This window comes from Acomys minous, assembly GCF_964271855.1.
Source record: "Acomys minous genome assembly, chromosome: 9".
NCBI classification, from domain to species: Eukaryota; Metazoa; Chordata; class Mammalia; order Rodentia; family Muridae; genus Acomys; species Acomys minous.
The window spans coordinates 112,534,617-112,560,918 of record NC_140490.1 but is presented as its reverse complement, the minus strand read 5'-3'; the positions used below and the strand labels follow the sequence as shown (position 1 = coordinate 112,560,918).

Sequence of the window (26,302 nt, the reverse complement as noted above, 5' to 3'; positions counted from 1 at the left end):
CATTTTCTCAATTAGTGATCAACTCGGGGTGGGGGGGAGAGCTCTTCCCAGTACAGGTGGTGCCATCCTTGGGCTGGTGGTCCTGGGTTCTATAAGAAAACAAGCTTGTTCTGGGGGCAAAGCCAGTCAGCAGCACCCCTCCATGGTCTCTGCATCAGCTCCTGCCTCCAGGATCCTGCCCTGTCTGAGTTCCTGTCCTGACTTCCTTTGGTGTGATGAACAGCAGTGTGGAAGTGTACACTGAATAAGCCCTTCTCCTCCTCAACTTGCATTTTCTTCATAGTGTTTCACAGCAACAGAAACGGAAGACACCATTCTCGACCTAGTTAGCATGATAGACAACGGCTCCATTCTGGATTCTTGTCATCACACCTCATTTGCCACTTTCAGTCCCAGCCAGAAGGGACTGGGACCTTGCCTCAGAGTAGTAAGCCAGTGAGGCCTACAGATCTGAATGAGGGCGGGAGGGCGAGGGACAGCCTTGTGTTATTAATAACACTCTTACAATTTTGAGTAAGAGATTTCTTCCTTGACTCCTATGTTGTTTACGTTTCAGTCTTGGGACCCAAAACTAGCCCAAATTGCAAAAGCATGGACGCAGACTTGTCAATTTCAACACAACCCACAGCTGGGCTCGGGGCTACACCCAAACTTCACCGTGCTGGGAGAGAATCTCTGGACCGGATCTTTATCCCTCTTTTCACCATATTCAGCCATCAAATCCTGGTACGATGAAATCAAATACTATGAATTCAACACTATGAGATGCACCCATGTCTGTGGCCATTACACTCAGGTAAGTAAGTAAGTCCCTATAGAGTCCCTTGAAACCGCCATTTAAAGGTGAAGAAAGAACTGAACTTGGTGTTGGGAAAATAGTGAGCTAGTATGATAGTTATGAGAGGAAAACATACTTGGAGTCATTAGTTACATAGTCATTAGTTACCATATGCAAGAGCCATCAGGCTAGGCCGTACGAGATACTCGTGCGAGATCACGTGCATACATTATATATTCATTAAAGCCTCGCAATATATCTGATAAAGTGAACTTGAACTCTCTTCTCACTAACTACGTGGCTCTAGGGGAACATTTACGGTCATCTCTCTAACTCAGTTTGTTGATGGATAGATGGGAGACGCTCCCTGACAGGTTTGTGGTAAGGACCTGAATGAGTCTTACAGCTTAGAAAGGTAAACTCTGTGCTCACTGACCAAGTGGTTGTCAGGGTGTTCCATCCTCTCCAACTCAGGAGTTCCCGGATGTTCTCCCATGACAAGGTCCCTCTTCTGCAGGGAAGACAGAACATGGTAGTCTACTGAAGAGGTTAGGACCACTAATTCAGTTTCATGTCTATATGGGAGATAGATATGATTTTGAAAATTCGTTTTCTCTTGACCCAGAGAATGGCTTTTCTATTTTTCCTAGATGTAAAGGGGGGGGGGGATTTACGAATTTGGGGGAGTTTCTGTGGTCTGAAGTCTACATGACATGAACTTGAATTTACTCTTCTGGGTCTGACTCCCTGGGGTGAGGGATACAAGTCTGGGTAACAAGTCTGTTATAAAGTGAATTGTGTTCTGACTGCTACCTATTTTTGCATGCTCAGCTACTTAAAATCCAATTAAAATACCAGGCTCGTTCATATCCACTGTACACCTATGCCTGTGGTTAATTTATACTGGAGTCTCTTTCTTTTCAAATTCAACAAACTCCATTTTCAAGAACTACCTGCCACATCACTTACTGTGTGGGACAAAGTGTGAGCCCTTGACTGGATAGTTATGCACTAGCCATGCACACATGTGACTCCCCAAATCAGGGAGAGCTCTTCTGAGAACCAGAAGCCATTCCCAGCTGTGTCCTGCTGTCCTTAACAAGTGACTGACAAGCTAACACAACACCTATAGCATACCATGGATGCTAGCCGACATCTGCACATTTCTGAAAAAGTACAGGAGACATAAGAATTAAGAAACTTGGCAACGTTATCAAAGTGCTGAAAAACCAAGAGAGTGAACAAAACACTAAGTGAGCTAAGGCAAGTGTAACTGGTGGCATGGAAGTCGCAGCATGTGGAGGGAGTTACTGAAATGCAGGTGTAAGAGCACCACCCCTGGGACTGAGGAAGATGGCTCAGTGGTTAAGAGCACTGTCCGTTCTTCCAGAGGTCCTGAGTTCAATTCCCAGGAACCACCTGGTGGCTCACAACCATCTGTAATGTGATCTGGTGCCCTCTTCTGGCATGAAGGTGTACATGCAAGTAGGGCACTGATCTACATAAAATAAAAAGATCTTTAAAAAGAATACCACCACTGTTTCTCACTTAGTAAGTCTGACATGGGCGCAGAATTCTGCATCTTATGGAGAATATTCTGGGTAAAATCAGTCACAAATGGAAAAAAATAAAAATCATCAAGATGAAGCAAAAGTTGGAAAGTTCAAGTACAAGTGTCATGTTGGCCCTACGATGTTCAGTGTCTCAACAAAACACCGGCCCAAGCCACTTCCCCTGCCTATCTAGACTAGAGTCGAGTACCCTGCTTGAGATTCTTGACTTAATATATTTAGAGAGCTGGTCCTTGGGGAACAGTCCTTTTCAATCATGGAGAAAAGTCTGTCTCTAGCTAAAGAAAGGCACTGCTCCTTGTCTCTGAGACTCTAGGAACAACCTTTGTAGACTCTTCCAGCTCCCAAACCAAGATAAAGTCAGTCTATATAAGGCAGGTGCTCCTACCCATGTCACCATGTCCCTACCCATGTCACCATGTCCCTACCCATGTCACCATGTCCCTTGTCCCACCAGGCCTGAGGGAAGCTCAGATTCCGTCCACCACTCACCCTTTTCCCCTCCCTCTATGCTGTCCCCAGTGAGTGGGTCTCAGGTAGGTTTTATTGCTATGAACAGCTGCTGCAGTGACCACAGCAACTCTTATGATGGAGGGCATTTCACTGGGGCTGGCTTAGCTTCCTTTTAGCATGACTGGAAACATGGCAGTGTGCAGTAGACACGGTGCTGGAGAAGAAGCTGAGAGTTCTACATCAGGATCATTAGGCAGCATGAAGAGAGTGACACTGGGCCTGGATTGAACATTTGAAACCCTAGAGCCCACCTGCAGGCCACAGCAACTCCAACAAAAATACACCTCCTAAGAGCATCAATCCTAGGAGCTTATTGGGGCCATTTTTTTTCCAAACCACCACAGCGTGATAATGTTTCTAAAGTAAGCTTGACTTCTTTGCTGCAGCCAGACTGGCCATTATTTTGTTGCAGTTCTGTGAATGTGTCTTCTCCACCTCGAGTTCACACAGATGATGCTTCAAAGACAGATACAGCTCCAGCTCAACCTCCCTTCCTCAGAGAATGGTCCTATGCCATGTCTTAGAACCATTGAGAGTGATCAGAGCTCCATGTAACAGTCCAACGACCACCTCTGTCTACACTTTGAAGATTCCTGCTACCCTCCAGATCACTCACCGTTGTGCCCATCTATTTAGCCCAATTCTTGGTACAAAATGGCTTGATGATTATGGTAAAAAATGTTATTTATTTATTTATTTATTTATTTAGGTTTTTTCGAGACAAGGTTTCTCTGTGTAGCCTTGGCTGTCCTGGACTCCCTTTGTAGACCAGGCTGGACTCGAACTCACAGCGATCTGCCTGCCTCTGCTTCCCAAGTGCTGGGATTAAAGGCGTGCGCCACCACGCCTGGCTCAAAATTTTTAATTTTAAAATGTGATTTCTCTTCCCTACTCCCCTCCCCTATGTCTGTGACTGAGGGGGAACTCCTCTGCCTGTATACGCTCTTAGAGTATCAAGTCTCTTCTTGGTAGCCTGCTATCCTTCCTCTGAGTGCCACCAGGCCTCCCAATCCAGGGGACATGGTCAAATATGGGGCACCAGAGTTCGTGTGTAAGTCAACTGTGGAGAATGTCCTGTCCATTGGCTAGATCTGGTTAGGGGTTCAAAGTTTACTGCATGTATTGTCCTTGGCTAGTGCCATAGTTTGAGCAGACACCCCTGGGCCCAGATCTGCCTGTCATAATGTTGTTCTTGTAGATTTCTAGGACCCTGTGGATCCTTCTATTTCCCCATTTTCCCTTGCTTCTCTCATCTATAGTCCCAATAGGAAGTCTTCCCCTCTGTCCCACTTTTCTGGTAAGTGAAGACTTTCATGGGACATGCCCAATAGGAAGTCTTCCCCTCTGTTCCACTTTCCTGGTAAGTGAAGACTTTCATGGGACATGCCCCTTGGGCTAGTGTCCAGATATAAGTGAGTATATACCATTTGACTCTTTCTGTTTATGGATTAACTCACTCATTATGAACATTTCTAGTTCAATCCACTTGTCCACAAATTTCTGGAATTCCTTGTTTTTAATAGCTAAGTAGTATTCCATACTGTAAATGTACCATAGTTTCTTTATCCATTCTTCTACTGAGGGACACTTAGGCTGTCTTCATGTTCTGGCTATTATGAATAAGGCTGCTATGAACATGGTTGAGCAAATGTTCTTGTTGTGTGCTGCAGCATCTTCTGGGTATATTCCAAGGAGTGGAATAGCTGGGTCTTGAGGAAGCCTTATTCCCAGTTTTCTGAGATAGCGCCAGACAGATTTCCAAAGTGGCTGTACTAGTTTACATTCCCATCAGCAATGAAGGAGTGTTCCTCTCTCTCCACATCCTTGCCAGCATGTGATGTCGCTTGAGTTTTTGGTCTTAGCCATTCTGATGGGTGTAAGGGAGGAATAGGAGGATACAAGGGATGGGATAACAATTTAGATGTAATATGAATAAATTAATAAAATATATTTTAAAAAATAAAATGTGATTTCTCTATCACTGTAAAAGATGTTTGATGGTTGGTTTGTCTTCAAGACAAACTCATTAGCTCCTCAAAGGTTTCCTGTAGTCTTTGATACTAATCATTTTTAGTAAAGATGAGACACGTCATTTATGGGAATCAGGGAAGTAAAGTGGTAGGATATAGGATGTTTCACTGAAAAAAGGAGCTTGTAGCTGGGTGGTGGTGGTGCACGCCCTTAATCCTAGCACTCAGGAGGCAGAGGTAGGTGAATCTCTGAGTTTGAGGCCAGCATGGTCTGCAGAGTGAATTCCAGGAGATCCAAGGCTACCCAGAGAATAGCTTGTCTCAAAACAAACAAACAAACAAACAAACAAACAACCCTTTATTGTTAAACACCTCCATTTGCTCCATAACATAGCTATTGTGAACAGTGCTATGATAAATATCAATGGGCAAGTGTGTCTGTAATACGATGACTTGAGTCCGTTGGGAATGCCGCACAGCTAGGTCACATGGTAGATCTACTTGAGTTTTCTGAGAAACCTCCACACCAATTTCCACAGTGTCTGGGTTAGTTTGCGCTCCCACCAGCAGTGAATGGAGATTCCCTTTTGTCCACATACATCTTTCCAAAAACAGAGAGGGGGGAGAGAGAGGGGGGTGAGAGGGGGAGAGAGGGAGAGAGGGAGAGGGAGAGAGGGGAGAAAATACCACTGGAGTTGCTGAATAAGCAGCCACATACTGATTTAGACTAAGCCTGGAGCTCCCTTGAGCATTGGGCCCAGTCTGACAGCACAGCTGCCTTCTTGGGAACCAGTTCTGTTGTCCGTTTCCTCAATATCAGGGACCACATTTTACATCTGTTTTACTGACTGCTATAATAGTTTCTTAAGCCGGGTTTGCAGTTTTCCTTTGTTTCTACTACCTCTGCCTCTACTGTCGTATTTAGCTGTGTGCCCTCAAGATTTCTATCTCTGGTGTCACCCCATCCTCTGAACTGCAGATGGTTAAGCCCAGCAGTTATGGAATACATAAAAGGCAGCTCAAAATGAACATGTTTTGAATAGGACCTTGTGCCCACGGTCCTATTAACCTTGCTTATTCCCTAGTTTTCTGTCTCAAAAAAAAAAAAAAAAAATGTCGCTTGAGTCCCAAGCCCAAATGCTCCCCCAACACTCAGAACGAAATAAAGTGTTTTCAGCAATTCTTGTGACTCATGACCTCCATCGGTTTCCAGGAATTCCATCACCCAAGAGTGAGTCACCATGTATTCATTCGGAAACAACTTCCAGAGTTGCCTCCCCTCCCCCAATCATCTCAGTCATCTAATAAGTCCCAAGTGAACCCAGAAAGTGTGTTTTCCTTACCTAACAGAACTCCTTCAGTCTGCTGCCTTTGATCGGATCGTCTATGACTGTCCCCCCAATCAGATTGTGCCCCCACTTGTCTTTTTTTCTGCCACTCTAACATGTCAAACAATTTGTACTCCAGGATCCCTGAGACTGGATCTCGTCCATTGCCCAAGTCTTCTGATGTTTTTTTTTTTTAATATTTATTTATTATGTGTAGTGTTCTGCCTGCATGTACACCTGCAGGCCAGAAGAGGGAATCAGATAACATTATAGATGGTTGTGAGCCACCATGTGGTTGCTGGGAATTGAACTCAGGACCTTTGGAGGAGCAGTCAGTGCCCTTAACCTCTGAGCCATCTCTCCAGCCCAAGTCTTCTGGTGTTTATTCTCAGTCTACATCCTCATGCTCACATCTCAGTTCAAAGGTCACTGCAGCTATGTCTTCCCTAAGCAAGCCTTTGAATCATCTGCTGCTTTCTTCCCTTCGGACACTCCACCAAGTTACCCAGTTTTATTCCATTGTACTAGCTTTCCATAGGAAGTGCTCGGCTTAGCGTTGAAGAAAGCAGGATTGTCGAGCACACAGGCTTGCTGTCTTCAGTGGAAGGAAGAACGATGTCTGGTCACCTAGAATGCCGGCGTGAAAGTGGACAAACAACCCTGGTGATCTTCTGCTATTCTATTAGGAGCCAGCCTCCACTTCAACTTCCCCCGAATCCTGAGAATTGTTTGGGCTCTCATCCTGGGCTTTGTCTCTTAACTCATCCTTACCAAAGAGACCCCATGTACCTTGACATCCTCCACCGATAGAATCCATGCGTATGCTTCTTACAGACCCATTTCTACTCAAGGCCCTAGCCGTGAGCACTGCTTATCAGCCAATAGAATTCATTCTTATTGTAAAGGTCACGGGTGATTTGCTACTTCCCAAGGGAATCTCAGTGTAGCTATCCTGAGGCTTTGTTTTGAGAATGATCATGTGGAGACTTTCCCCCCTCTTCCCCTCCCCGGCCACCCTCCCCCCACCCCCGCTTTGTGTTGAAATGTGCATGAGAATTAAACCATGGGCATCAGACTCTCCAAGTTTTAATCCAATCTGACCAAGTCCAGCTGTCTCTGGTTTTCATTTTCACCTTTCCGTGGTTCATTGCCCTGCCAGCAGTGACACCTGCAGGGACCCTATAGCAGCTGTCTACAATATCATCTTGTCATGAACATGTTTATTTTACACATGCGCCCATGCACACTGTACTGGGATTATAATTCAAGACTTGTTTCCAGCTGAATTTTGAGTGCCTAAAATTTCCTTATGTAGAGGTTGTTGTACAAACTAAGAGCAGATACGTCTTCCCATAATGGGAAGGATCATAACTAACTGTTCATTTCACCATTTCTATGGAAAATCTTCTTGTACTTTCAGGTTGTTTGGGCAGATAGTTACAAGATTGGCTGTGCGGTGCAGTTTTGCCCCAAAGTGTCTGGCTTTAATTATCCGAATGCAGCCCATTTTATATGCAACTATGGACCAGCGTAAGTGCCTGAATTAAGTTCTAAAAATATACTAACATAGGTTTTCATTCTTAATATAGAAAATCTAGAAAAGGCATAAGGGAGGAATCTGAAGGCCTCTAAATCCCTTGTTCAGAGACTCACTACACTGATGTTCTAATACATTGTGTGTGTGAATGTGTGTGCACACGTGCTTTAAAACGCTACAAAAGCATTCATCTCTTAAGGGTAGCAAGACTAAAATGCTCACCAGGGACATAAATTGATATATTGATAATACAAGGAAGGAGGGTTGACATTAGCTTATTGTTTTGTCAGGCAATACTGTTTCAGCACTTCAAAACAAAGAACACAGAATTGCTCTGTTCATCCTAATTACTTCACTATGTTAGACCGTTGAATTTGTCAGCTAGAAACCGTTTCTCCCTCCTGGAGATGAGAAAAGTGATTCTACTTTGCTCATGAATCACATACTCGGAAAACTCTGGTCAGGTCAGAAATCAATGTTTTGAAGCTTGCTTTCGATGACTCTAAACACAATGGCAGGCGATGCTGACTCATTCTGTGTGTGAACGTCCCACAGGTCGCATGTGCTGGCTCGTTCTTGCTATCTTCCTTCTGTACAGAATGCACATCATTTCAGTTGTTCCTATGTTTCTCAAGAGTTGCTTTGTGTCCTAGTGTGTAGTCAACTGGGGGGAAGTGCCATGGGCTGCTGAGAAGAAAGTACATTTAGTGTCTGGGTGTGATGTTCTGTAAACATATGTTATATCCCATTTAACTCCTGGCTGTGTCTATTTAGTTTTTGTCTGTATGACCTAGGGATGGGAGTGGGGTATAAAGCCACCCATTACCACTGTGTTAGGGTCAATGTCATTTTAGCTCTAAACATGTTTTCTTTTGTAAGATTTGGTGGTATTGGGAGTTTAAATGTTTAGAACTGTAATGTCCTCTTGGTGGACTTTTCCCTTAGTGAATAAATATAAGTGTCATTCCCTGTCCTGATAAGCTTTGGTTTGAAGTCTATTAAGTTGTGTGTTAAAATAGCTGTCTGCTGGGTTTTTAGTTATGTTCACTTAGAATACCTTTTCAAGGTGCTATGTTTTTCATGCTGAGGTGTTTCTTGGAGGAAGCAAAACACTGGATCTTGATTTCTACTCCAACCTGGTAGTCTTTGACTTTTTGTTAGCAATTGAGATGATAATTATTACTTAACAATGTTTATTAATCCCTGTTAGTTTGTTGTGGTAGTTTCTCAACTCTCTCTTGGTTAACTGCTCTAGGATTGTTTATTCCTTGTGTTCATTCTTTCAGGTATGTTTAATCTTCTCTTCAGACTGACATATACCTTCCAGCATCCTATGTCAAGCATCTTAGAGCACATTCACGCTAAGATTTCCTCCTTTGATTAGAACCGACAGTTTTGTTGGGTATAGTAGTCTTGGTGAGCATCTCTGCTCGTTCGGAACTTGTAAAGTCACCAGTGAAGTCAGGTATTATTTTGAAGGGCCTGTGCTGATCACTATGTCATGAGGAGTTTCTTCTGTGTCTATATGGTATTCTGTATGACTCCTGCACCTTGATAACAGAATAACAGAGTTCTCTTTCTTTAGATTGGGAAAACTTTTTTTTAAACTTAAAATGAAAACAAAAACACATTTTCTCTGCTTTTGACCTGGGTTTCTTTTCCTTCAATACCTATTATTTGTAGGTCTTTTCATAGTATACCAGATATCCTGGATATTTTCTTCCTGGGTTGTGTGTGTGTATAACATTATCTTTAACTAGTACTCTTTCTCTTGCTGCAGTCCATGGGTGAGGTTTTCCTCTGAGCTTCTTGTTTGACTTCCTGGGTTTTTCAATTGAAGTTTTATTGCAGTTTAGCTTTTCTTCATTTACATCTTCTTTTGTGAATTATATTGCTTGCCCATTCTTTTTTTTAAGATTTATTTCTTATGTATACAGTGTTCTGCCTGCATGTACACCTGCACAGCTGAAGAGGGCACCAGATCTCATTATAGATGGTTGTGAGCCACCATGTGGTTGCTGGGAATTGAACTCAGGACCTTTGGAAGAGCATGCAGTGCCCTTAACCTCTGAGCCACCTCTCCATCCCCCCCCCCCCATTCTTCTACTGTGGTGATTTTCTTAGTGAGATTTACAGTTGTGTATATTTTAGGGATTTAAACCCTTGTCATGTGTAACCATTTTCCTTATATTTGCTGCCCTGAGTTTTGCTTGGCTGAACTGGAACAAACTCATTTTTTTCATAATTATTGTTCTGGGGAGGTAGTCAATATTCTGATAGTATGCAAACCAGAGGGAGGAACTAAAGTCAAGTGTTTGTTAGAAAAGAATAGTTTTGACTTAAAAATCTCATCTGCAAAGAGAAACAACAGAAAAAGTAGCCAAAACTGTAACTGAACCAGTGACAATCCTTCATGACCTTAGAAGGGTAGGGTAGGGCCATTGGAATACTGTGTGGCCTCACATTGGTCTCTGAATCTGTTGTACCCAAAAAGTCAAAAACGACAGCAGTACCAACCACTTCCTATAGCTGTAAAAGTTACATAGGAGAACAATCTAGAAATAAGAAGTATAGACAGTACCTAGCAGTTATTGATTAAAATATTTATTTTTATAACACTAAGTCCAAATATGAATTCTAGTATGGATCCATGCTATCTTCAGAATTGTATCAAATTTTGAACTAGATTATTAGGCTGGTATAAAATAACTTCATAGATCAGTCTTTTTAATAAATAGTCTTTACTGGCCTTCAAACGAGCCAGCCAGTCTTGATCTTGAAAGTTGTACTCATGAAGCGTATGTACATAAAGGGATGAGGAGGTGTGGCCTCGATGGAGGAAGTGTGTCACTGGGGTAGCTTTGAGGTTTCAAAGGCCCATGCCATGCCGAGCTCAGTCTCTCTGCCTCTGGGTCGGGATGCAGACCTCAGCTGCTTCTCAGCACTCTGCCTGCCTTTGTGCCATGCTGCCAGCGTGATGGTAACAGGCTCAGGGCTCTGAAGTTGTAAGCAACCCAATTAAATGCTGCCCCCAATTAAGAGCCGCCTTAGTCATGGTGTCTCTCTTCATGGTACAGAGTAGGGTGCAAGAAGGGCTCACAGAACCAGGGAGGGAGTAAGGTTTGACCACTAAGATAGGCCAGTGTTCTTCGGGCACCACTGCCCTAGGCTGTCCCCTGGAGGACCTTTATGCACACTCATCTTGTCTCTCCTCTTCCCCAGGGTACCAAACCTCTTCTCTCTCAGGTTTCTAGGGCAATAACAAAAACATTTTGCTTCTTCACTAGGCAGAATATGGTAAAATCTTTATCTTAAGTACACCCACCCAAACAAATCCAAGCCTTTCTGGTTTCATGTTTTTTGCAAAATTAATCTGCCAATTTCTTAAGTGGTATTTTTCCCTTTTATTTTAGTTTGGAATGCACAGTTTAAAAATAAGGTAACCATAATTTAATCAAAATCCTTCTACAACTTAAGCCGCTCACTGTGTGTTGGGCTTTCTAACAATGAAAGACACCCCAAGCATGTTCCATTTCATTTCACACATGTACACCTGCATCTTCTAATCTTCTAATCTCATTTGGCTTCAAGCTAAGTTGCTTCAGAAATTAATATTTTGGGGGGTTGAGGCTGAGTATTTATTTGCCTACAATGGATGAAATAATAGAAAATAGTCCAAACATGTTTGATAGCAATTACTGAGCTCTCTCTGTCCCTCAGATTTTTAATTATGTAACAATTATCAGTTGCTATCACATTTATATGCAAATGAATTGTTTCTAAATTTCCCATCTTTTTCTTTTGAAGATCATTACCCCAGCCCAGTAAAAACTATGATGGCTGGTACGTTGACAACACATATAAAGTATAACAGCTTTTCTACCATAGGTAGTGCTTGAAAGTAATCACATAGGCTATGGGTTAAGTAGAGCCCAACGTAAGGCATTTCTACATTTCTTCCTGATTCATACACACACACACACATACACACACACACACACACACACACACACTGAGATCCCTGGCAAGTTATGAAGCTCAGATCTTCAGTTTCCTTACCTGCTAAACAGAAACAAAAATAATTCATTCTCAGTCATCTCAGAAGTCAATGCAATGGCGTACATTATACAAGGTCCCTAGACACAGGCGCATTACACGATCCCTTCAGACACTGGCAACCTTGTACTTGCTTCCATCTCCATGCGTTTTATTAGCCTCCTGAATCTTCATCCATCCCATCATCATTCGGGATCTGGGCAGGCATTTGGTGTAAGGAACAATTGTGTTGGGGGCTTCTACTAACAGTCATCTGCTTTACAGAGGAAATTACCCAACGCATCCATATCAACAAGGTACCACTTGCAGTAAATGCCCAAAAGACGACAAGTGTCTGAACAACCTCTGCAGTAAGTAAGATAACAATACTTTCCATAGAACTAAGGTATAATAAGTACTTGTCTTATCCAGTAGCTATTTTCTAGAAAGCTGTGACATAACAGCTCACTGTTCTAGGCCCTAACTCCCCACGGTGTGAAGGGAAACCAGAGCTACTGTGGTTATTCCGACCCTGTGGTTCCTCTGTGCCATACCTGTAATAAACTACCTCGTAGCATCCAGGCTGGGATAAGGGGTGCTTAGAAAAGAAGGGGGGCAGTGGTGCAAGTTTCACTGTATGAATCCTGCTAGCAAGTGTCCGTTGTACACATAATTCCCAAGTCCCTTCTAGACGTAAACTCCCCTAAGCTGTCCTCTTTTCCCCCATTTAAACAAACTTTTTTTCCAGGTATGAAATCATACCTGACCCATTTTTCCCCCAATCCATGAAATTTTTTAACTCATATTTACCATCAGGAAATGCAGCAACATATACATGCTAAAAGTGCCAACTAATGAAGAGTTAGTTCTACCTGTGACCCTGGCCATCGCTCTGTACCCATTTCCTCAATAGAAGGCATACACCACCACATCATACAGGGAGTGAAGTCATTCAATGAACTATCTCAATTAATAGTATCTGCCACAGCATGAAAGTGCTGGCAGTGCTTTAGCTGTCGACCTGTAGAGCGCTAACTTGGGATGGTGTCTATCTACACTTGATGGCTGCAGTGCAATAATGAAAACCCCTGAACTCTCTGGACACAAACTTGCACGGTACTCACAAGACATTTACTTTAGATGACTTCAATACATTCTAGATTGTCACTAACTTTCTATTTATAAAGCTCAACTTACACACTGCTTAAATATGTTGGCCCACTTGAAAGCATCTTACTTTTTTTTGTACCAATACTGAAAAATCAGGTTTCTAGTTGAAGAATAACCACCCCACCTTTTATGGTGAGGTTGAGGGGATAAACACTGTAAGATAAAAGCTTTTATTTAACAGAACCTAACTGACAAATTACACGGTTAAATGAAAACCTAAAATCCCACCATCTCTTGTTTATCATCCGTTAAGCACACAGCATCACTATGCAACACTACTGTGCAATAGATGGACATGTGAGTGGCACATGAGGTGGTTTTAGCTGGTACATGGATGTCCATTTGTTTCCCTACGTGAATCATGGATGTATGACTCTTCAGGTACACGTGGGAAAAACAAACACCATGCCTTCAAATTCACTGATATAACTGTCAAAAGAAGTTAGGATCATGGCACTCAGCCCGGGCTCGGGTACAATGACCAGAGATGCTCACAAGTGCCCAGAACCAGCTCCTAAATGGTCCATCCCAGGCGCTCCACAGCAGCCCATGTAAAAGCAAGCTAGAAGACCAAAAGTGGTCCAGGAACTCTCCTTTCCCAGTGCTCTGAATACCAAAATCTGAAGTCAGAAAAAGAGACAGAATTATGACTTTAGATAAGCCGGATGCCCCGTGGAGGCTCTGATGCTGTACTGGGCTGGGAGAGAAACCGCTGCCTCATTCACTCTAAACAATATCACTCTACATGAGGAGGAGCTTAGAAAACACTTTAATTTTATTACTTAAAACAAATAATTTATTTTAATCTTAAGTTTCACCCACAGCACAAAAAAGGGTTCATCTGGTAGCTGTGGCATATTAAATGACATTTCCATTCATTATGGCACAATTTCTTTTGTATAAAAATTCACATATTAAGTTTGTATAAAAAAAAAACTGAAAAGGGCTGGGCGTGGTGGCACATGCCTTTAATCCCAGCACTCGGTAGGCAGAGGCAGGCAGATCTCTGTGAGTTCGAGGCCAGCCTGGTCTACAAAGTGAGTCCAGGACAGCCAAGGCTACACAGAGACCCCTGTCTAGGGTGGGAGAACTAAACAATACTAAGCAAGACCTTTATTGATCTTTGAAAATCACTGTACTTAAAGGGCAAGTCAAGTCCGTAGAAAGCTGTAGTTGGAAACATACATGTGTACATGCCTACATACTACCTATACCTAACCAACCTTTTCTTAATTCTGGCTTCACAGTTAACCAACAACGAGACCAGGTCTCACGTACGTATGCAAACCTTCAGCTTTTCACGAGGCACTGTGTGGCTGGGTTAGCACATGAGGAGAAACTAAGAGCCCACTCTTGTTTATTCCACAGGTTACTACTCTGTAGATGATCCAGATCGGCCCATAAATCCGCGAAACAGATACACATCTCTCTTTCTCATTGCCAAGTCAGTTCTACTACTACTGTCTGTTCTGATTACCATTTGGGTAAAGCACAAATACCCTAATTTAATTCTTTTGGACTAATGCCATGGTTGGGGATGGGGGAGAGGGGCTTATTTCCATGTGGCTATTTTACAGTGTTTGAGGAAAATGTTTCAATAAAGCCTTGGTCAAAAGAAGGGCTTAGTTTCCAAAGTCTACAGGGTAAACTCATCTCTCTGCTTTATGACTCAGACTGTCCAGACGGCCACAGCGAGGCTTTCAGCAAGTGCTTTCCCCCAGGGTTTCAGAGGATTGGTGGCGGTTGGCCTCCAGCACTCAATTGGTGTCTCACTAGCCGTCTACCTCCAGTTCCTGCAAATCCAGCGCCCTCTTCTGGCTTTAGTGGGCAGCAGGTGTGCGTGTAGTGCTCATGCATGCACACGCAGGGGAGATAGCTACGTACATTTTTCTGGTCCGAGTCAGAATAGAATAATAGTGACTGAGAGATTTTATTTAAAATTACAAAAGAAGTAAGCCAGAATATTTGCCACTAGCAAAAGAGAAAGAAAGCACTAAAATGTGTATTTATAGACTAACCAGTGACAACAAACACTGGACTTGATGAACAATAGTCTGTTCCAAAGAGCTATATAATTAAAACAAAAAATGGTATTCCTAAAACAAGTGGGCAAAACCTAGCTGGAACTGGTTGGGTACAATGTGCACTAAAGTATCTACCACCGTCCCACACAAACTTTAGAATATATATGCAGAACGTCTTTACAAAGGGTACATCCAAGAACAGAAGAAAGCCAGCTCATGACTGAGTTTGACGACTCCAGGTGAGGCAGCTAAAGCCTTCATATCTCAAAATCCTTTACAAAAGGAAATACCTTGAAAGTTCAGTTCCGGGTTTTTTTTTTTCCAGTGTTACTTTTTTCTCTTCTGTTTCTTTTCATCAGCCTCCATCTTAAGCTTCACTTCCTCCGCTGTAAGAGCGCCCAGTTTCTTGGTCTTCGCTTTCTTAGCCTTTTCCTTGATAGCAGCGATATCAATCTTAGTTTCAGTAGAAGCTGCAAAAAATTTAAATATATGACCATTTCAGATTCTACCTGTTTAAGAACTTTCAAATTGAGAGAACAATTCATACAGATGAAATGACATGGCAGTATCCTGAACTCAGTTACAGTCAAACTCCGTTTGTACTAACAAATTACAAAATACAAAGTCATTTATATTTTGGAAATTTAAATAAGAGTATTCACTAGTAAGCCAATTTTAAATTACACTGAATGAAAAAACATTAGGCATACAGCCTTTCTAGCTTCAGTCACTTTAACAAGGCTAATCAAAGTATTCATCTAGTGGTATTTTATTTAACATGAACTTTGTTAATAAAAACTAATGTAAGATCATCTAGTGGTCATAACAGGCCAATTTTTAAAGGATGCAAATTTTTCTTACCATCAAACAGCCCAAACACTGGATGTCCATACATTTCCAATCTCCACTCTATGGGGCAGCTACATCTTTATTCATAAGTGATGGTTACCCAGCTACCAAAGTACTTAACTACTGAAACTTATTTTGAAACTTATTTTTAAACAATCATGTCCCCACCACGTGCCAGTGTCGACTTCCCAGGGCTACTCTGACAAGTGTCACCAGACACAAAAAATGAGGAGACTGGATCAAAATGAGGCCATATGTGATTAAGGGGTGACATGAAGTTTTTCCTCTTGACACCTTATATTAACTTACTCTTTGCTTTAAAGCTGATGGGAACTGCATGTTAACACAGAAGTGAGCTTTAAGCCACAGTTGGGAAAGGCCTTTGAGGTGTGGCAGCAGTGTTTAGGTGTCTTCAGAGGCAACACATGGCTCTGGGCTTGCATCTTTCCCAATAAAGAACCCAACCCCAGGACAGGGCAGAGGCTGACCCTGAAGCCATCCCCAAATTATAAAAAGCCCGAGGAAAGCAGCTGTTTCTTAGAGACTGGTATGCAGTTCCTTGTCAGATTATAAAAACCCTAGGAAAGCAGCTGTTTCTTAGAGACTGGTATGCAGTTCCTTGCTAGATTATAAAAACCCTAGGAAAGCAGCTGTTTCTTAGAGACTGGTATGCAGTTCCTTGTCAGAGGTCACAGATCTCTTACCTTGCTTCGGCTTCACAGCTGGCTTCTCCTTAGGTGGAACAAAGGCTTTGTTTCGTTCTTCCTGCCTCTTCGTAAGCGCCTCTGCTTGCTTAGCCTACGTCAGTGAGAAACGCCTTAGTAAAACACATGACACCCAGCTGCGCTGTGCTGCCAATGGTGCGTGCGCTCTACAAAGCCTTACCTTTATTGCTTCCATTTTCTGCCGCTTCTTCTGATTCGCCTTCAAGAAGTATTCACCACTAGCCAATTCTTTATCAACCTATTAGAAACAGTATTTACAGCTAGATCAGAAATCACGCAGACAGGGAACTTCCTGCGAAAGGCACAGTGGCCTTGGGGTAAAAGCTGTGGAATCAATCCTCTAATTAGCTGCCACATAAGAGGGAGATATCACACAAACATGGAGCTAGAGGAACAGGAGCTACTTGTAAAACACAAAGCTGACAGTTCAGGTCCGACCAAAGGTCAGGGGTTCACAAACTGTGAAAAGGAATCAGACGAGGTCGGGCAAACCTTGAGACTCCGAGACGGTGAAATGTGGCTTAGAAAAGAAGCTAGGCACAGAAGAACCACCGTGGAAGGCCGGAAGGCAGGTGTGGCTGAGCACACCTTTGTCCAGGCACCCAGGGAGGCTGAGGGAGGAGGACGAAGCTCAATGCCAGCAACTGGGACTGGACTCCTCTCAAAAAAAAAAGGGGGGGGGGAGGAGGGGGAGGCAACAAGAAGAGGGGACCCAATCAAAGTCACTGTCTCAATTCTTATAACTTCTCACTTAACCTTGAAATTGGTTTAGGCATGAGGACACCAACCCATGGATGAGACAGATAAAACAGCTCATAAGCTCCCAGTCACAGGAAGAGGGTGAGGACAAGTCAGGGGCAGCACTGCTGCGTCAAGACACTTACAAAGCGGCTACTGGAGGTTCCTTGCACACCACTCTCCCCTCTACAAAGAGGAACCAAAGTAACAGGTGTATAAGTCTGTTTTGGGGTGAATGAGCATGAGAACATGGGGTATCAGCAAGAGCGACTCAAGTATGCTAATCTTTAAAAGCCCACAGCAGTGGCACAAGGAAACACAGTACCCCAAGCACCTTGGAGACACTGCTGCTGCTCTACAAGGCTATGGGTGAGGGAACAGCCAGCCAACTAGTTGAGGTGCTGGCAGTCCTCGCTACAGGCTAGCAACCCACTAAGGTCAATAACCAGCAATTTGCACATCAGCCCAGCAGTAACAAGGACCTAACACTATGCCCAGGGGCCACAAACACTGCATACTTCTGTGTCTGCCAACCACAGGCATTCAACTGCACTTAGCTGTCTATGAACCTGACCTGGCCTAACACAGTGATAATGACTCTTGCTGGGTGTCCTGTACCATGAGGAATGAGTGTTGTGACAAGGATGTACCCCCTTCAAGGTGCTTTCCCTGTGAAACCAAGGGGATGGTCAAATGTATGAATTTAAACCGTGCTAGGGCTGGAAGCGGGTACCTAAGTGGCTCCTGCTGTCCTTCCCAAAGGGATGGGTACACAAAGGGACCGCAGAGCAGCTGTGGCTTGAGCATCACACCTTGAGCTATCCATGCTGAAAGAGTCTAAAGCTTTGCTGGACTCTTAGCTACATGCTGCCATCAAAGGAGACGAGCAACCTAACGGTCTGCTTACCTGCACTGTCCCTCCACCTGACTGACTGTGCAGTGCTCTGGGGGACTCAGTGTGAGTGTCACAGAGCGGTTGCTAAGGTTCCTAACAGCTTTCCTGGAGCCTCTGGGCCAACACCACTGACCAGTCAGAAATAAAGACGGAAGAAGAACAGAGCAATGATCAAACAGCTATACTCACCAAGAAAGTTGGGGAAAGACTCAAATAAAACAATTAGGAAAGAACGGGATATTAAAACCGGTATTAACTCAATATAGAATTCACTAGCAGTTATTACACAATTTGAGGGGAAGGAAATTCCCAGGCATTTAAAAACCTGTCAATAACAAAGAGATTAAGAAACAAGTCTCCAAGCTGGAGAGAGATGCCAATGGTTAAGAGCACTGGCTGCTCTTCTATAGGTTCCTGAGTTCAATTCCCAGCAACCACATTATGGCTCACAACCATCTGAATGTGATCTGATGTCCTCTTCCGGTATGCATGAAAACAGAGCACTCATATACTCCATAACTTAGAAAAAGTGGATGTTAGACATAAGACTATCAAAGTAATAAACAATCAGAAACTGTTAAATGACAGGGCAGCTTTTCCCTACAGACCACTGGCTGCCCGACAGCACACCCGACACAGGTTATTCACAATGTGATGGCTGCTCCCAGACCCTTGTCACCAAGTTCCCCAGCCAAACTCTCAGTAACACTTCCAAGAGCAATCACTGTAAGGCAGTGTCGTCTGCACGCAGCCATGACACGTGCCGCACTGACCTGGCTCTCCGGCTGTGGCGGCGGGAACGGCGTGTACTCCTTCTTGACGCTCTTCTTCTTGGGTTCCTTGCGTTTATTCACATTTTTGTGCTTGAACTGTGGCAAAAATCTTTCCCAACTCTGTGATCGCAACTCGGAATCTTTTGCCAACTCCCGTTTAATCATCAAGGTCTTTAGGTACATACATACAAATAAAATTCAAAATATTAAAATTTATACATTTGTTAACATGTTGCTTCTAAAAAGTAAGGGATGAGCTCCTTGTGAGTTCAGGAGAGTGAAATCAAATGCAATTAAATTAAATTAAACCTGCACAACTGGTTTCTAAGACACTAGATCAAATGTAGATACGATATGAAAATGAAGCTTGGCTTCCCTGCCATCGCACTTTAAAATTCAACTTAATGCTAGAGTTGGCGCTAAACTCGCCGGTGCTTCCTGGGAGTAAGAAGCTTTGGTACCAACTGAGGGGTCCAGGGGAAAGGCCCTCAGTGTAAGTCACTTCCCCACAAGCCCCCAGCACCAAACAGCGCACTGTACTCTAGCTGCGTCCCAGCCCAGCCAGTGGCTCTGTACACAGCCACACAACAGGCCTCTCCCAAAGGGGGCTACAGTGCAAGCGTTAAATCCCAAACGAAGCTTTAGTGCAACCCCAGAGTCCAGTCCCTCACAAATGGACAGAACCCTGCTGCTCTGCCTGCTATCGCTTTGGGAGGCTTGTTTCCACTGTACTGGAACTCTGCAGTAAGTGACAGTGCCTCTTTCCATAGTTTACAAGCACCAAAGGAGTACTAGGGTGGAGTTGGGTGGGGCGGACTCTATTCCCAATTCACCCAAGCTGGCTCTGCTCTCACACAGCATTTACTTTTCAGACAGTCTGAGGTTAGAAGTCTGACAGTCACGATTAATAACGCACAGTCAGCACTCACTTTAATGTTATAAATCGGGTGGATATTCTTCATGGTGTCAAGGACGACTTTCCGAACCTGAAATTTACAAAGAAAAAGGAAGCAGTCACAAAGATTTCAGCAAGCAGGACAGAAGAGGAGTAAGCCACACTGAGTGTAACTCCTTCAGGAGTTCTGTAGCAGCAGCCAACCTCTTCAGACAAAGTCTCATGACTGCGACTCTACGGTGAACAATTAACATAACACTCGGTGCCTTAGAGGTACTGATTTAGAAGAAGACAGCTGGATGTCGAGTCAAAAGACAAGGGTTCAAATCCTGTCACAGGGGCTGCGCTCAGTAGCAGAGTGCTTGCCTATAGTGCACAAGGCCTGCGTTTGGTTTCCGGCACTGCAGTGTAATAGTGAGTATTATAATAATAATCCTGGGAGTGCCACATCATTTAAGAGTCAATTAATATTCCCATCTCAGCTTTATATCTGTAAGATGGAACTAAAACTGTATTTCAGATCTACTGTAAGAAATAAGTAAAATATTTTTTAATTCTAAATTATGTATTTATTATTGCTCCATTAGAAAAAAGTAGGCAATTTATGAGAAAGAGGCAACAGAAATGCTACAAAAGACATCCCAAAAAGGAAGCAATCTCCACAGCCAGATCCAGCTCAAAACAGAAGAGAGCCTTTCAGGAAAACATGCTCCTCAGGAGTCTCCAAACAGTTGTTCATGGAAACCCCAAAAGAAAAGAAAAGGTGGCTTGAGCCTGACCTCTGCTGGTTGCATGCAGTACTACAACAGCAGGCCTCTGCTCAGAATCCAGTATGGAGCACATGCCCAAATGGATAGATAGCAGGCCTCTTAGGTGAGCTGCAGCTTCTGAACTGCCCTTTTAAACCTTTTAATGGGAAGGATGATACGGCACAGACCTAACTCAGAAGTGGATGTCTCCACAGTTGTCACCATAGGTTCCAGGAGTGATGACGCACACCCTCAGGCTATGTGGCACACAATATCCAAATGAGAAATCAAAGCACATTCTAAAATTACAAATTTTGATTATAAGACATTACCCAATGATCACTTATACTACAACCAAGTTATGTCACTTTTGTATGGTGAAAATGTCATAGTCCTCACCTCTTTCAGGCCGCTGAAAGGGCCGATGGCTGAGACAGTATTGCCCTGAACCATAACGTAGCAGTTTGTCAGGAGTTCCAGTGCCTGCACAAAAACAGCAAATTCAAATTCAGTGCCCTGAAAGACCAATGGAAGAGACGCTCACAGCCCACTGGTGACAAGTACCTTCAGTGTAGATCCTTTGGGTCCAATAAGCCGCTGTCTTCTTTTGACAAATCTCTCTTTGTTTCTCACTAGAGAACCGATTTTAATGATGTCACATGCAACGTCATCCTGAAGTATCCGTACTGCCTTTTATAAGAGAAAAAAAAATGCATCAACACTCTAATTTTCTAAGCCCAGCTAATAAAATATAAGGACAAACATGAAAACCTGGGGGAGGATGGGAAGGAAGCCACAGAGATGGAAAGTCACAGTGTTACAAGTGCCCATGTTTCCCTCAGGCTGTGCTCACCTTTTTTTTTTTTTTTTGAACAGTCCCTCACTGGCCCAGAGCTCACCAAATTAACTGCACACAACACAAACCCCATGTCGCAGGCATACCTGCTCAAAGGAAACGCTCCTCGCCAAGAGCTTTATCAGGTCCCTGGCCCTGATGATGATGTAAGGATCGAACGTCTTCTTCGTTGTACACACAGTCATGCTGCCCTCTATCAAGTCCAGCGTTGCTTTCACGTGCTACAAAAAGACAGAGAGAAGCAAAGGTGGGTTCCGTTTTAGATCCTATAGAACAGATCCTAAGCGAACAGGGAACCTCTGTGCCGGTAAGCTAACCACCAAAGCCTCTCAACTGCCTCCCCCAGGAAGCTGGCCAGTTAAACACAAGCAATGAATATTTGATTAACTTCATTCTTGGCAGGATTTAAACTGAGGCAACTGAAACCAAGACTGAGAAAGGAATTTTCCTTTCAAAATTCTGAGCTGTTGCTGACGGCCAGTGAGTTTCAGGTCTTCTGCCCCCATGCTTGGCTGTTTACGTGGGTTCTGAGAGCAAAGCAAAATGCTCCTCCATGGCTCGTGACATGCTCAGAAGAATTCTGCTTTACGATGAGCAAAAACAAGAATTGAAACATGGCCTGGCTCGAACTGGCCAAGTACCGGTCACCATCACTGCCTACAAAAGGCATTTGGAAATGTGGATGACACAGGTGACATCAGACACTTTAAGAAACCTCTAAAGTATTCAGAGCATAAGAATTTCCCAAAGGACTTTATTGTGCACAAAATGAAAAAGGAATGAATTGTAAGAACAAAGCTTACCTAAATTCTTTCCATTAATTTCAATGCCAAATTACCCAGTGACATTGGCATTCCTGAACCAGCGCACACAGTTCATTACAAGTAAAGGCATAAGCAAGAGCAAACTCCCCCACGGATTGTTTAGAACAAGCTTACATGCTCATGCAAGGCTTTCTGCACCAGCGGCCAGCACTCTTTCAGGTAGGCCTCTCTGTATTTGGGGAACAGGGTTGCGAAGCTGCTTTCCTCCAAGAGTCCTCTGGGATTGTCCTCTTTGGAAAAGGCTGGCTCCTTCCAACCATCAGGAACAGTGAGGAGTTCTGCTTCATCTACAGAAGAAAGGATTTATACATCACGTGTTATGGTCCTCCACACTCTCCGTGCACACTCTGCGCACATCTCCCTAAGAGGTCCAATACATGCTTTCGTTTCCTCTTCCCCGGTTTTACATTATTGAGCATCATGACGGCCATGCCTCTGACATCATCATTATCCTTATGCCTATATATGCCATATAGGACCATCTGGATGCACTGCAGGCGCCTCATCTGAACAAGTTCTTGAAGGACAAGGGCGCCTCCTTTTATCCACTCTGAGATGTATTAGTAGACAGCAATTATTAAGACACTTTTAATGCACTATATTATGGCTCAAACTTTTATCATTTTAATATTAATAACCTTTCTGACTTTTGTGGTACAGAACCTGTGTGCTAAAACTTTAAAAAGTAGATCTGGTATATAATGCCAATTAACAATCTCTGTGATAGGATTTCAGTTCTACAAAGATCCTTCTATATATCTTTCATGAGTAAAAGAACCACTATTATTATTTCTACTTATAGAATATAGTCAACCCAAAAGGACTAACAGGCCAAAGGGACAAAAGCTGAAATAGCCTAAACACTGATAACTAAATGAAAACCCCAGGAGAGCCCTGTGTCACTTCTTAAAACTCCTTGTCCCAGATTTTTTTTTTTTTTTTTTTTTTTTTTTTTTTTTTTTTTTGCTTTTTTGAGACAGGGTTTCTCTGTGTAGCCTTGGCTGTCCTGGACTCACTTTGTAGACCAGGCTGGCCTTGAACTCAGAGAGATCCACCTGCTTCTGCCTCCTGAGTGCTGGGTTTAAAGGATTAAAGGCTCTTTTAATCCCACCACATCCAGCTCTTTCCCAGATCTTTAAAAAGCACTCAAATCTAATCTACTCAAAGATAGCATCTATGAACTTGTAGCGTCAGCACACTGGTGGGAGTTTGTTGGAAATGCGGTATGGGGATCCATCCCAGCAAATGAATCAGGATCTCTGGGGTGTGGCCAGAGATCTGTGCTTAAGCCGCCTCGTCTGGCACCGCGTGGCCGTCTGCAGAGCAGGTCTTTGGCCCTCGTCACCATCCCTGTTAAGAAAAACTTGCTTTCTACTTTCACTCACACCCACTTTGTTATTTCTGGCTCAAAAGACTAAGAATTACGTCTCATAAACCATCCATTCTCCAATATCTACTTTTTAAAAGGGCAAACTAAAATCCTGCAAACACTAGTCACTCCAATTTCATTATGAGTGAGTTGCTGTCCAATGTAAACACTTCAAGTGCTATCAGTCAGTAACGTTTCCGGGACCACCTTCCAAAGCACAGAAACAGGAAAAAAGGAAAAGGATTCCTTCCCAGCAGAGGAAGCACAAATGGCCCCCAACACATGTGAAACTGTGCAACTTTACCAGTCACCCCGGAAGTCCAACTAAAAACACAGTCAGATGCAATTTCTTTTTTTTTCTTTCTTTCTTTTCGTCTTCTTTTTTTTTTTTTTTTTGTTTGTTTGTTTTTGTTTTTCGAGACAGGGTTTCTCTATGTAGCCCTGGCTGTCCTGGACTCACTTTGTAGACCAGGCTGGCCTCAAACTCACAGCTATCTGCCTACCTCTGTCTCCCGATTGAGGGATTAAAGGCGAGCGCCACCACTCCCGCCAGATGCAATTTCTTATCTCCGAAACAGCACATTTCCGAAACTCAAATAATAAAAACTACTGTAGATGTGGAGCAATGGGAAACCTCATCTATTAGTGAGTCAGACTGGCACAGCTTCCGCAGCGTGGTTGTCTGTACTCTCACTCTATGAGCCTACATAAACCTTTCCTAAAACAAAGAAGGAAAAAGCTGGCACAGCTCCTTCCGGTAGTGTGACACTTGAAGATACCCTGTAATTCCAATCCTATACTCCTACAGAAAGCCTTAGACGTTATCAGAAGACAGCCGCAAAGGTGCTTACAATAGCAATAGCAAGCAGAGGGCAGAACTCAAACATCCGCCAAGGGGAGAATTTAAAGATGTTTTTCATACAAGGCAACAACATTACATAGCAGCAGAAAGAATAAAATCACACCTACAAATATCACCTTGGCTAAGTAGCCAATGAGAAACTAAAGACACAGCATGCACAAAGGTCTTTCATTCTTCTGTGATTCGAAAAGAGGCAAAAATCGAAGCATTCTCTTGAAAACTAACGATATGATGGTCGATGAAGCTGGGTAACAGAAAACTTGAATGATTCGGACTAGTTACTCCGGATTTCAGACAGGAAACTATCATCTGCGACTGGCACATGGGAACCTTGTGGAATACAGTTAACTCTTTCTAACAGTCTGAGTGTCAACTATTTAAGCGTTGGCTTAAACTTTTACCGGTGTCTACAGTCCCTGCCGTACTTTACATAGTCTTTGAGCGCAACAATTAAAACAAAACCGTACATACATTTCTTTACGGTCTATTCCCATTTCCATAATGATGGTAGATAAAAAAATAAAAATTAAAAAAAAAAACACCAAACTATCATTATAACGCGAGAGAGCAATCAAAGTAGGGCAGCAAAAATCAAACTAGCAAGCAAAACTAAAGACCAAGCTGTGTCAACTAGTAATACTAGTAATAGAGCAATCTGATAAAAGTTCTGGCAAACTTCCCATTTAGCTCCGCCCCCACCTTTCTGCGTGCCTCAATCTTCATCATTATCCCTCATTGAAACCTAAGGATTATCTAGCCCACCTGATCCGCATCTTCTCAACAACTTTCCCTCCGCAGAGCGCAGCAAAGCACTGCCGCGCCTTCCTCCGTTTCTGAATCCTCACACTTTTACAAAATGCACATCAGCTATACTTGGCAGGGTCAGCCCCTGGCAAAAGCACTGAGTTAGAAAACACGTGGCCGGCACAAGTCAACACCCACCGACCGGCAACTGCAGCTGCAGGCACTTAACAGTCTACGGGAGGCTTGACCCAAGTGCGCAGCCAAGGAAATAAAAATGACGTTTCAAGATCTACCAACTCCAGGCTTCGGGTCTCACACCGCCTCACCTTGGTTCTCACGCTTTTGCTTCGGCTGCTGAGAGTCGCTTTTTCGAGCTGCTTTGGCGGGCGCGTCCACAGAAGAAGATGCCATCGCAAAATTGCTTCCGGTGGCACAGGAAGTGGAACTGTTCCTAAATCCCGCCGGCTACAATGTCTAAAGTGCAAAATGAGTTCCGGTGAAATCCCGACGCAATCTGCGCAGTCTCTGCGCACACGGATGAGTAGCCAATGGGGAAAGGGGACACTTCCTTCCCAGGGTGCATTGCAACCGCGGAGGTAGATAGCAAGCTGGGAATTGTAGTTTTGTTGTGTCAAGCGCTAAATTGTTGCTACTTGTAACAGCACAGAAAGTTCTTTCTTGAGAGCTGATGGGAGGGGTGAGAAATGGGGAGAGAGAGAGGGAGAGAAAAAAGAGAGAATTATTAAAATTCTTATTTATTTATTTATTTATTTATTTATTTATTTATTTATTTATTTTTTCGAGACAGGGTTTCTGTGTGCAGCCTGATTGTCCTGGACTCGCTTTATAAATCAGGCTGGCCTGGAGTCACAGAGATCCGCCTGCTTCTGCCTCCCAGAGTATAGAGATTAAAGGCGTGCGCCACCACTCCCGGCTTAAAATTCTTGTTTGAGGAACATTAGGAATCTAATAGAAATCGTAAATTGAAGTAATAAAAATTATTACTTCAAAAATTACTTTAAAAACAAAACACAGATTGCTCAGTGTTTAAGAACACTGTCTCCTCTTCTAAAGGTCCTGAGTTCAATTCTCAGTAA

At 43.3% G+C, this 26,302-nt stretch overlaps 2 protein-coding genes across 6 annotated transcripts in view; one reads left to right on the top strand and one right to left on the bottom strand.

Annotated features, from left to right (window-relative positions):
* Positions 1-14,518, top strand: part of GLIPR1 (GLI pathogenesis related 1) — a 37,313-nt gene extending 22,795 nt beyond the window's left edge. For all 3 annotated transcript variants that reach the window (XM_084795132.1, XM_084795133.1, XM_084795134.1), the window contains exons 3-7: positions 557-796; positions 7,581-7,690; positions 12,018-12,103; positions 14,150-14,176; positions 14,271-14,518. In XM_084795132.1, coding sequence (XP_084651258.1) covers positions 557-796; positions 7,581-7,690; positions 12,018-12,103; positions 14,150-14,176; positions 14,271-14,425 — 618 coding nt within the window. In that variant the 3' untranslated portion in view covers positions 14,426-14,518. The remainder of the gene's footprint in view (positions 1-556; positions 797-7,580; positions 7,691-12,017; positions 12,104-14,149; positions 14,177-14,270) is intronic.
* KRR1 (KRR1 small subunit processome component homolog) lies at positions 10,280-25,685 on the bottom strand. Of its 3 annotated transcripts, none has more exons than XM_084795130.1 (11): positions 25,532-25,685; positions 22,345-22,517; positions 21,493-21,627; positions 21,115-21,240; positions 20,950-21,033; positions 19,836-19,892; positions 18,907-19,077; positions 16,661-16,738; positions 16,480-16,573; positions 15,217-15,396; positions 10,280-10,947 (listed from the first exon to the last, which is right to left on the bottom strand). In XM_084795130.1, exons 1-10 carry the CDS (start codon positions 25,614-25,616, stop codon positions 15,254-15,256), a joined length of 1,146 nt encoding a protein of 381 aa, XP_084651256.1. In that variant the 5' UTR covers positions 25,617-25,685; the 3' UTR covers positions 10,280-10,947; positions 15,217-15,253. The 3 variants fall into 3 exon arrangements, with proteins under 3 accessions (XP_084651256.1, XP_084651257.1, XP_084651255.1); XM_084795131.1 differs by lacking the exon at positions 10,280-10,947 and adding an exon at positions 12,111-13,522; XM_084795129.1 differs by lacking the exon at positions 10,280-10,947 and having other exon boundaries at positions 14,809-15,396.
* Between the last annotated feature and the right edge of the window lie 617 nt (positions 25,686-26,302).